The following is a 12,513-nucleotide window of genomic DNA, read 5'->3' as shown; positions in this document are numbered from 1 at the left end:
TGTGTGTGTGTGTGTGTGTGTGTGTGTGTTTTTCAGCACAGGTGCAAACGTGTGCAAATACTAGCGATCCTGGCATAACCACACTGCATGCTCATATATCTAGCACACACATAACACATGGGCATGAACAGACAGGCATATTGACACATAACCAAACACACACACAAACACAAACACAAACACAAACACACACACAAACACAAACACAAACACACACACAAACACAAACACAAACACTTACTCAAATGAGTCTTCTTGGACACAGTGTCTCCTGTAGTAAAGAAAAGACAAGTTAAATTCTGCTTGAACACAAGAAACACTTCCTCTCTCACATCTTAGTTCAATGCTCTACTGTAGCTTCAGCCCCATGTCCCTCATCATCCCAACTGGGCTCATCTCAGTCTCTCTGACAGAGGAGGACTGAGTCTATGTTTCTCTGGCAATAACAATAGGGCTCCCGAGAGGCGCAGCCGTCTAAGGCACTGCATCTCAGTGCTTGAGGCATCACTACAGACACCCTGGTTCGATTCCAGGCTGTCTCACAACCGGCCGTGATTGGGAGTTCCATAGGGCGGCGCACAATTGGCCCTGCGTCGTCCGGTCTTGGCCGGTGTAGGCCGCCATTGTAAATAATAATTTGTTCTTAACTGACTTGCCTAGTTAAATAAAGGTTACATTTCAAGTAAAAATAACAGAGGAGAACTGTGTGCCTACACAGTCCCTATAGCTCCATATGGATGTGTAAATAGAAACTGGTGTAGAGGATGCTCTAAGAGGACCATCTCACAACACAGTACGGTCTCATGTCAAACTCACTATCCCTCTCTCCCTGTCTTCCTACACAGTCCCTGTTCCTCTCTCTTGTGTCACATCACAGACTGTGTGAGTGGTAGTTCTCGTGTGTCACATCACAGACTGTGTGAGTGGTAGTTCTCGTGTGTCACATCACAGACTGTGTGAGTGGTAGTTCTCGTGTGTCACATCACAGACTGTGTGAGTGGTAGTTCTCGTGTGTCACATCACAGACTGTGTGAGTGGTAGTTCTCGTGTGTCACATCACAGACTGTGTGAGTGGTAGTTATCGTGTGTCACATCACAGATTGTGTGAGTGGTAGTTCTCGTGTGTCACATCACAGACTGTGTGAGTGGTAGTTCTCGTGTGTTACATCACAGACTGTGTGAGTGGTAGTTCTCGTGTGTCACATCACAGACTGTGTGAGTGGTAGTTCTCGTGTGTCACATCACAGACTGTGTGAGTGGTAGTTCTCGTGTGTCACATCACAGACTGTGTGAGTGGTAGTTCTCGTGTGTCACATCACAGACTGTGTGAGTGGTAGTTCTCATGTGTCACATCACAGACTGTGTGAGTGGTAGTGAGAGAACATGGTAATGTGTGGCTGCAATTTAAGTCTTTGAAACATAAGCAGGTAAAATACTTAGTCATATCAGGACAGTATCCATGACCACAGTAATGACACATAAATGTCCTAGCGCCGACTTACTAACCAATTAGACGCTTCAAAGATCCCTCATTTGGTTTCAAAACAACCTAAACAAGTAGTCATAGTTAACCATTTACATATTTAGACAAAAACTACCAACTATTTTGAAGACTGATTAGGCCCAACTTCCACATTGACATTTTTATAACTACATCACTTGTGTATTTTTACAATAAGTGATAATGCTGTGCAAGATGTTTTGAAATATATACATTATTATCAAAGTAAATGGTTACATTATATCACTGCTACAGCCCTGTAGAATCAGACGAAACGGTTCTATTCGGACTCCATTATGCTTCTAGAAGAACTAGAACAAAAATAAGCAGACACTTGGGGGGGCAGGTAGCCTAGCGGTTATGAGTTGGGGGGGCAGGTAGCCTAGCGGTTATGAGTTGGGGGGGCAGGTAGCCTAGCGGTTATGAGTTGGGGGGGCAGGTAGCCTAGCGGTTATGAGTTGGGGGGGCAGGTAGCCTAGCGGTTATGAGTTGGGGGGGCAGGTAGCCTAGCGGTTATGAGTTGGGCGGGCAGGTAGCCTAGCGGTTATGAGTTGGGGGGGCAGGTAGCCTAGCGGTTATGAGTTGGGGGGGCAGGTAGCCTAGCGGTTATGAGTTGGGAGGGCAGGTAGCCTAGCGGTTATGAGTTGGGGGGGCAGGTAGCCTAGCGGTTATGAGTTGGGGGGGCAGGTAGCCTAGCGGTTATGAGTTGGGGGGGCAGGTAGCCTAGCGGTTATGAGTTGGGGGGGCAGGTAGCCTAGCGGTTATGAGTTGGGGGGGCAGGTAGCCTAGCGGTTATGAGTTGGGGGGGCAGGTAGCCTAGCGGTTATGAGTTGGGGGGGCAGGTAGCCTAGCGGTTATGAGTTGGGGGGGCAGGTAGCCTAGCGGTTATGAGTTGGGCGGGCAGGTAGCCTAGCGGTTATGAGTTGGGGGGGCAGGTAGCCTAGCGGTTATGAGTTGGGGGGGCAGGTAGCCTAGCGGTTATGAGTTGGGAGGGCAGGTAGCCTAGCGGTTATGAGTTGGGGGGGCAGGTAGCCTAGCGGTTATGAGTTGGGAGGGCAGGTAGCCTAGCGGTTATGAGTTGGGGGGGCAGGTAGCCTAGCGGTTATGAGTTGGGGGGGCAGGTAGCCTAGCGGTTATGAGTTGGGGGGGCAGGTAGCCTAGCGGTTATGAGTTGGGGGGGCAGGTAGCCTAGCGGTTATGAGTTGGGGGGGCAGGTAGCCTAGCGGTTATGAGTTGGGGGGGCAGGTAGCCTAGCGGTTATGAGTTGGCGGGGCAGGTAGCCTAGCGGTTATGAGTTGGGGGGGCAGGTAGCCTAGCGGTTATGAGTTGGGGGGGCAGGTAGCCTAGCGGTTATGAGTTGGGGGGGTAGGTAGCCTAGCGGTTATGAGTTGGGGGGGCAGGTAGCCTAGCGGTTATGAGTTGGAGGGGCAGGTAGCCTAGCGGTTATGAGTTGGGGGGGCAGGTAGCCTAGCGGTTATGAGTTGGGTTCTTAACCGCTTGTTCAAATCCCCAAGCCGACTAGGTGAAAAATCTGTCCCTTGAGCAAGACACTCAACCCTGATTGCTCCTGTAAGTGGCTCTGGATAAGAGCGTCTGCTAAATGACTCAAATGTCAAATGTAAACTTGAAGAGCAGCTACAGAGTCAAGTTGTTGGAGGTTTTGGAAAGAAACAGGACCAGGGTCTGGTGAGGATGTTGGACATGCCAACAGGCTGAAACACAGTGCACTATAATCATTCTGGAAAATGTATTTACATGATCATGTTTTGAGTTTAGAAATGAATATGACTATGAGCGGATACGTTGCTGTACTTGAAGAGTTGGAGGAATACGGAAGGAGAATGGGGGACGGAAAAAAGCCAAACAAACATACTTCAAATGTAGGCTACAGTACAGTATACACTCTCTCTCTCTCACACACACAGAGAAACGGTACTGTACCGAGTAACACACATTAAATCAAGGCCATCACTCCTACCTCGCATCGTCTTCACTCCACTTCTCAGTCTTCTTGTCCCACTTTCACAAACTCTATTTCTCTCTCTCTTTCTTGTTGTCACCCTCACCCTCAATTCACAATCACTGTCAAATTGTCACTGTCACTGTCTTGATCTCTCTCTCTCTCTGCTCTCTTCTCTCTCTGTCTGTCCTTTCTCTTGCCGAGTGACTATCTTAGTGCGCCTACAGCATGGTTAGGCCTCAAAGTCTCCGCTAGTCACTGCTCAAGCGCTCTGTCAGTCACACAGTGCGTGTGAAAGACAGAGGGCCTTTCCCCTTTCGCTCTCTCTCTTTTCATACGGTACTTTTTTCCCATTCTTTGTTGTGCGTAACCCCCTCACCTAGTCACCCTCAAAGCCTTAACCACTCTCTGAACCCACCAGTCTATCTCCCTCAAATATACATTGAAACACAAAAAAAGTTTTATTGGCAAGAAAGGACATATACTGTACATGTCTAGAGGATAGGACTGTACCCACAGCACAGAGTGACAGCCTAACTAGTCAATTGAGTATGGACTGACATCTGAAACAGCCAATAAAGAGAGAGCTTTCTGATGATACACATCCCATCATCGGTCTGATTATTATTCAAAGTGAAAACTAGTATCATGAAAACCAACCAGACATTTTTCAATGTTCTCCCTACACTCAAAACTAACAGGTGTGTTGTAGTCAGGAGCAGAAACAGCCCAGAAACACCACCACATGTGAAGGAGATGCTATCTGATACCATCTGCATCCAGATGCCAGAATACCAATATAGAGTTTATCTCCAAACCTAAATCCAGCAAACAGGAGAATAATGTCTACACAAAGTACCACAGGTGCATAACAGAGCTATAATGTTGATGTTGGCACCACAGAGAAACCTGTGTGTGTGTGTGTGTGTGTGTGTGTGTGTGTGTGTGTGTGTGTGTGTGTGTGTGTGTGTGTGTGTGTGTATGTGTATGTGTATGTGTATGTGTATGTGTATGTGTATGTGTGTGTGTGTGTGTGTGTGTGTGTGTGTGTGTGTTTTTCAGCACAGGTGCAAACGTGTGCAAATACTAGCGATCCTGGCATAACCACACTGCATGCTCATATATCTAGCACACACATAACACATGGGCATGAACAGACAGGCATATTGACACATAACCAAACACACACACAAACACAAACACAAACACTTACTCAAATGAGTCTTCTTGGACACAGTATCTCCTGTAGTAAAGAAAAGACAAGTTAAATTCTGCTTGAACACAAGAAACACTTCCTCTCTCACATCTTAGTTCAATGCTCTACTGTAGCTTCAGCCCCATGTCCCTCATCATCCCAACTGGGCTCATCTCAGTCTCTCTGACAGAGGAGGACTGAGTCTATGTTTCTCTGGCAATAACAATAGGGCTCCCGAGAGGCGCAGCCGTCTAAGGCACTGCATCTCAGTGCTTGAGGCGTCACTACAGACACCCTGGTTCGATTCCAGGCTGTATCACAACCGGCCGTGATTGGGAGTTCCATAGGGCGGCGCACAATTGGCCCAGCGTCGTCCGGTCTTGGCCGGTGTAGGCCGCCATTGTAAATAATAATTTGTTCTTAACTGACTTGCCTAGTTAAATAAAGGTTACATTTCAAGTAAAAATAACAAAGGAGGACTGAGTCTATGTCTCTCTGACACAACAGAGGACTGAGTCTATGTCTCTCTGACACAACAGAGGACTGAGTCTATGTCTCTCTGACACAACAGAGGACTGAGTCTATGTCTCTCTGACACAACAGAGGACTGAGTCTATGTCTCTCTGACACAACAGAGGACTGAGTCTATGTCTCTCTGACACAACAGAGGACTGAGTCTATGTCTCTCTGACACAACAGAGGAGAACTGAATCTATGCCAGGATGATGCTGGGCCTCTGCGCACAGGTGTGTCTGTTATATGAAATTGTTGTATGAAATTAATTGGTGTGGAAGAGCCTTGAGAAAGAGACAGTTGGGAGAGTAGGAGCTGACACAAGCAGAGTGTGGATGGAGTTTGAACTCTCTCTCAGGCACACGCAGACACACACACACACACACAGACACACACACACATATTTATACACACACACCTTGGTGAGTAAAAGACAGACACAGTTATAGTGGAGGAAGGTGGGAGTCTAGCTTTCTTACCACAATTGTGAGAAAGTTCATATTAGACTGGGTGTGTGTATGTGTGTGTGTGGGTTGTTTCCAAGCTGAGGTGTGTATTTTTAGTGTGTGTGCGTGTGTGTTGAGAGAGGGCAGGGGAGATAAGCATCACTGGGTGGAGGCAGACAGAGGCAGAGGTAGCCTGGGTCTTTGTGTCTGGGGTAGAGAAGGTCTGCTGTGGCTGTGTGCTTCCCTCTGTTTCCCCTCCTCATCAAATCACGTTTGCTTCATAAGCAGAACACCGAGGTCTGGTGAGAGCAGAGCAGTTGACACACACACACAGAAAACATACACACCTAGACTCAGAAAACGCATAGACACACACACACACACACACACACACACACCTAAGTGTTAATGATCTGATTCCAGTGAGAGCTGCAGTGACACCTGACCCATGCCACTGAGTATCAGCCCAAACCACAGTGTGGGGACTAAGAGGCCATGTTACACAAGACCAACATGAAGGCAATGGAAACCGCTATCTTCTTCTAACTCCTCAATGTGCTCTACTTTTCAAAAAGACTGGTCTGTCAGCATCAATACCAACCCACACCCCATCTTATCTCTCTCTATCACTCTCTTTCTCTCCTTATCTGTCTATCTCCCTTGCTCTCTCAATCAAATCAAACAGCAGCATTCTGTCTGTTCCAATCAATGCTTTATCTGACAATGGAAGTCTTGCTAAGATTTAGGCGGCGCTATTTAATCAAAAGCAGTTTCCAAGGGTTTCTCTTCTCCCCGTCTCTCTATCCTGCTCTGTATGGAGATACAGCAGCTGCAGGCTGGAGAGTGACAGAAGAACACACACAGAGATAACCGCTGCATGTTACACACACACTCCACACACACTGTAATGTAATAAGGGAGCGACTGCTGGTGCATTTACATGTGTGTGACTGTGCGTGTTTGTGTGTGCGTGTTTGTATGTACACAGTATAGAAGAGAGTAGCTCTCTGGTGCATAACTGTATAGCTATCATGATGTCCTGTCAATGAGTAACGGAGAGAGTAATATGCAGTGTCACGGCATCGTGAGAAAGGGTTTTAATGTGTCCTAAAGCCAGATAAGTATCTAGAGGACAACTGCGGCATCATTGCAGGATATTTGTATCAGTGCACCCTCTCAGCCAGACCTGGTTAAATTTAGGGAATAAAGATGAAAATATCAATCTGAGTCTGTAGCCTATATTTAGCTGAGGTGTCCATCTCACTCCATGGAGAGCCCAGTGTCTGCTGGTTCTTGTGATTGAATTTCAATTTGTGTCCAATTAAGACCTAGAGTAGACAACCAGGTGAGGGGAGCTTCTAACTAATCAGTGACCTTCATTGTTTAATCAAGTACAAGGGAGAAGTTAAAACCCACAGACACTCGGCCCACCATAGAATGAATTTTGACACCTGTGGTTTAGGCCTGTTGGATGACGTCATTTAATGAATGACGTATGGAGTACGTGTGATAGAGACTGAAGGAATCTAAGTTGAAAGCCATGGTTTGATTTTAGACTGTGTATTGCTGGGAAATGCAGCAGGCCCAAAACAGGCCCACACAGCTAAGAGCTAATCCCTGGTTTTATAGAGGATTACTGCCATGTTTACCCTCAAGGAGAGTTACACCATCAGCTGGACAGCAGAAGAGAGGTGAGTTAATGAGAGAGGGGGAGGGAGGGGGAGGAGGTAGGGAGGAAGGGGAGGAGAGTGAATGGGGTAAGAAGAAAAAGAGCGAGGGATAGGGAAGATGGGAGGAGGGAGAGTGAATGAGGCAGGATGTGAGGGGGAAGGCAGAGAAAGAACTTGGAGGGAGGGAGCCTTGGTGATCTGACAAAGACAGAGTGAGGGGGTAAGAGAGAGAGAATGAGACAACTAATGTGTAAGAGAGAGAGAGTGACGGGGATAGATAAGAGATAAAAATAGAGAAGGAGATAAAGATAAAGAGAAACGGGAGGAGAAAGGGGAGAGATAAGCATTAGAATGAGGCTCTCTTAAAGGAGGGGACAGGGTGATGGGGGAGGAGAGGGAGAAGGGGACAGGGTGATGGGGGAGGAGAGGGAGAAGGGGACAGGGTGATGGGGGAGGAGAGGGAGAAGGGGACAGGATGATGGGGTAGGAGAGGGAGAAGTGGGACAGGGTGATGGGGGAGGAGAAGGAGAAGGGGACAGGGTGATGGGGGAGGAGAGGGAGAAGGGGACAGGGTGATGGGGAGGAGAAGGAGAAGGGTGATGGGGGAGGAGAGGGAGAAGGGGACAGGGTGATGGGGAGGAGAGGGAGAAGGGGACAGGGTGATGGGGAGGAGAGAGAGAAGGGGACAGGGTGATGGGGGAGGAGAGGAGAGGGAGAAGGAGAAGGGGACAGGGTGATGGGGGAGGAGAGAGAGAAGGGGACAGGGTGATGGGGGAGGAGAGGGAGAAGGAGAAGGGGACAGGGTGATGGGGGAGGAGAGAGAGAAGGGGACAGGGTGATGGGGGAGGAGAGGGAGAAGGAGAAGGGGACAGGGTGATGGGGAGGAGAGGGAGAATGGGACAGGGTGATGGGGGAGGAAAAGGAGAAGGGGACAGGGTGATGGGGGAGGAGAAGGAGAAGGGGACAGGGTGATGGGGGAGAAGGAGAAGGGGACAGGGACTGAATACCAACACTCATACAGCACTTCTGTAATCCCTAGGTGTGCTCCCACTACACAATAGTCAATGCTATAGACTGGCAAACACGTGTGTCTGTGTGTGTGCATACATGTGCATCCACGTGCACACACACACACACACACACACACAGAGTATATTGCAATGTGCACACATTCACATGCATTCACCTTTAAATGTGCATTAATTTATAATGCTAACCTGTGACCTTTTCATTTTACCCAATCCACAATGTATAGCTAAAACACTAATAGTTGCATCTGCAAATAATTTACATTGTGAAATGTAAATGACTGAATAGACTAGGCCTAGCCTACCATGCCTACACATGAATACACTAGGCCTAGCCTATCAATAAAGATAGAGATAATATATCTCACCTCTTTTGATTGGTTCTTCTGTAGTGATGTGTTCGGGTGAATCGTGCTCCTCAAATTCCATAACTCCCCTCGTCAAAACAAACTGCGTGTGCTTGCACCTGGCTATGACACACACTACGCCACTTCACACTCCTGGGACAAGCGTGTCTACACACCCCTTTTTATTGTCTACCGCGCGTTTTGCTATGCACTTAGTATGCAATGCACCATAAATAACTTAAAAAACTTTGGATCTTTAATTCTAAATATATAGAACTACCTGCTATTCTAGAGGCAGGGACGGCGCATGCGCTTTAAAACATGCACTACCATCTCTGTTAGAGCCAGTACGCTCATTTACTCTGACAACGTCTTTGTCATTTTGTCATTCTCTGTTGTCACTCTCTCTCCATATTCCGTATTGTCTTCACGTGAGGATAATATCAGCCAACTTCATTTTTGCAACGAACTTCCTTGTACAAGCAGTTCAGGCTACTCCGGTTTCAACCCGCTTGCTCTTTGCGCCCTGGCTCTCGGCCCGAGCTCTGCTCAGAGGTTATGTCACCAGGATTTATGTAATAACTCACGGCCGTTTGTTTGTTGCAGCGGGTCGGTCTTTATTCTGTAGTGCCCGGTTAAAACATAGCCCAAACAACGCATTTTACCTAAATAAATATGAGGGCAGGCAAGCAAAACCCAAAACGTTTAGGCCTATATATTTGTCTGACGGTTTTTTTCAGTAGCTTGATTTCTGTAATCCCTAGGTGTGCTCCCACTACACAATAGTCAATGCTATAGACTGGCAAACACGTGTGTCTGTGTGTGTGCATACATGTGCATCCACGCACACACGCGCAATACGGCCTATGGAAATATGAAGAAGAAAAACATTTGTCATTATAGACTCATTATCAAACGTTTCATTTTATTTTATTGCTTTACTTTTCGGTTTGAATTACGGTCATTAATAGAAGCGCATGTAGTCTCCAGCAGTGTGCATGGTAAAGGGTTACCAAGAACCGGTTTACCCGTTACATAATCTACAACGCACTGAATTATCCGATGTAAACAAAGTACTGTATTTAACCACTACAGTTACTTAACCTGCTTGTTGTTGATGGTTCTAACTCAGGTCATATCAGATCAAGCTGATTTAAGCAATTAAAAAAAAAATGTGTGGGCTGTAAATAGCTACAATACTTGGGAGCAAATTGTAACCAACCGTCCTAAACTAAAGCAACAGTGGTGATCTGCGCATGCGCTTTACAACATGCAACATCTCTGTTATAGTTACTAAACTCATTTACTCTGAGAACGTCTTTGTCATTTTGTCATTCTCTGTTGTCACTCTCCATATTTCGCCTTGTCTTCAGGTAAATATAACAATCGCCAACTTCATCTTCAATTCAGTTCAGGCTACTCAGGTTTCACCCGGGATGAACAGTGTGTTCCCGTTCATTTTGGTGTAGTCTCAAGAAGATGACCGTGGAAATCTTGACCTCTGCGTTTGAAGCTCCGCGGTAAAGCGACTGTTGAGCTTTTGGAAATTTGATTGCGCAAGAAAGGTGCGTCAGTGCTATCCTTTTTTAATTACCGCCGCGCGGTTCAGCAACTGTCGGTTTCCTTCGGCTGGACCAGCGATATAGGTTTAACTGTCTCAGTGAGGTGATCTGCTTATTATTTAGTCTATATGATATGGCATTTGTGTGAGCAAGGCCATCAATCTGTAAAGAGATAAATCAGATCAATACATAACTGACAATATGCCAGGGCCACAGATTATGGCAATCAAATATGAGATAAAATATGACAAAAATCGAATCTCTCACAGTGAAAGAAAGCTTTACTACTCTCTGGACATACAATGTATGTGCGTTTTTGTGGTTTCAACAAAATGGAATGACTGGAAAGTTGTCCACCTCAGTTCCACTGCACCCTCGCTCCTCACAGCCCATCTGACCACACCTGAGTCTCAGGCTCTCCCTACCGCAGCTCTGGCTGTGTCTTCCACACACGCATGCACGTAAGCACACATACACGCACACATAGCTGCTCTGCAGCCATCTCTCTCCAATATGAGGACAGAAACTCGAGGGGCCTAAGGGAGGGGGGATGGGGGAGTTTACACCTAACCACACACACAGCAAAATACTCCAAGACCACACCCGTAAACTGTGTGCATGTATTTCATGAGGAGGGACACTGTAAGGTTCCTATGAAACACTAATTAAATCAGAAACTCCAGAGAAATGGGCCACTAATATCAGTTAGTTACCAGACCTATTATTTTCAGTTAGCAATCATGCCTACTATTATCAGTTAGTTACCATGCCGATTAGTAATACTTAGTTACCATGCCTAGTATTATCAGTTAGTTACCATGCCTACTAGTATCAGTTCATTACCATGCCATCTAGTATCAGTTAGTTACCATGCCTACAAGTATCAGTTAGTTACCATGCCTACTAGTATCAGTTAGTTACCATGCCTACAAGTATCAGTTAGTTACCATGCCTAGTATTATCAGTAAGTTGCCATGCCCACTAGTATCAGTTCATTACCATGCCTAGTATTATCAGTTAGTTACCAGGCCTACGAGTATTCATTCATTGCCATGCCTACTAGTATCAGTTAGTTACCATGCCTAGTATTATCAGTTAGTTACCATGCCTACTACTATCAGTTAGTTACCATGCCAACTAGTATCAGTTAGTTACCATGCCTACTGGTATCAGTTAGTTACCATGCCTGGTATTATCAGTTAGTTGCCATGCCTACTAGTATCAGTTAGTTACCATGCCTACTAGTATCAGTTATTTACCATGCCTACTAGTATCAGTTCATTACCATGCCTAGTAGTATCAGTTAGTTATCATGCCTAGTATTATCAGTTAGTTACCATGCCTGATAGTATCAGTTAGTTACCATGCCTACTAGTATCAGTTAGTTACCATGCCTACTAGTATCAGTTAGTTACCAGGCCTACTAGTATCAGTTAGTTACCATGCCTACTAGTATCAGTTAGTTACCAGGCCTACTAGTATCAGTTCATTACCATGCCATCTAGTATCAGTTAGTTACCATGCCTACAAGTATCAGTTAGTTACCATGCCTACTAGTATCAGTTAGTTACCATGCCTACAAGTATCAGTTAGTTACCATGCCTAGTATTATCAGTAAGTTGCCATGCCCACTAGTATCAGTTCATTACCATGCCTACTAGTATCAGTTAGTTACCATGCCTAGTATTATCAGTAAGTTGCCATGCCCACTAGTATCAGTTCATTACCATGCCTAGTATTATCAGTTAGTTACCATGCCTACTAGTATCAGTTAGTTACCATGCCTAGTATTATCAGTTAGTTACCATGCCTACTACTATCAGTTAGTTACCATGCCAACTAGTATCAGTTAGTTACCATGCCTACTGGTATCAGTTAGTTACCATGCCTGGTATTATCTGTTAGTTGCCATGCCTACTAGTATCAGTTAGTTACCATGCCTACTAGTATCAGTTATTTACCATGCCTACTAGTATCAGTTCATTACCATGCCTAGTAGTATCAGTTAGTTATCATGCCTAGTATTATCAGTTAGTTACCATGCCTGATAGTATCAGTTAGTTACCATGCCTACTAGTATCAGTTAGTTACCATGCCTACTAGTATCAGTTAGTTACCAGGCCTACTAGTATCAGTTAGTTACCATGCCTACTAGTATCAGTTAGTTACCAGGCCTACTAGTATCAGTTAGTTACCATGCCTACTAGTATCAGTTAGTTACCATGCCTACTAGTATCAGTTCATTACCATGCCTACTAGTATCAGTTAGTTACCAGGCCTACTAGTATCAG

The 12,513-nt window shown here is 45.8% G+C and overlaps 1 protein-coding gene across 3 annotated transcripts in view; it reads right to left on the bottom strand.

The window, feature by feature from the left end:
• The window catches only part of LOC110520784 (nuclear receptor ROR-gamma), a 28,526-nt gene extending 19,228 nt beyond the window's left edge, over positions 1-9,298 (bottom strand). The window contains exons 1-3 of one of the 3 annotated variants that reach the window (XM_036967256.1): positions 8,682-9,296; positions 4,675-4,704; positions 242-271 (exon numbers count right to left, since the gene is read on the bottom strand). In XM_036967256.1, coding sequence (XP_036823151.1) covers positions 242-271; positions 4,675-4,704; positions 8,682-8,742 — 121 coding nt within the window. In that variant the 5' untranslated portion in view covers positions 8,743-9,296. Of the gene's footprint in view, positions 1-241; positions 272-3,479; positions 4,435-4,674; positions 4,705-8,681 lie in introns of those variants that run through there. The other 2 variants (XM_036967264.1, XM_036967271.1) reach the window with 2 other exon arrangements.
• Between the last annotated feature and the right edge of the window lie 3,215 nt (positions 9,299-12,513).

Source organism: Oncorhynchus mykiss, chromosome 3 (genome assembly GCF_013265735.2).
Source record: "Oncorhynchus mykiss isolate Arlee chromosome 3, USDA_OmykA_1.1, whole genome shotgun sequence".
Lineage (NCBI taxonomy): Eukaryota > Metazoa > Chordata > Actinopteri > Salmoniformes > Salmonidae > Oncorhynchus > Oncorhynchus mykiss.
This window is presented reverse-complemented; position numbering and strand designations above follow the sequence as displayed.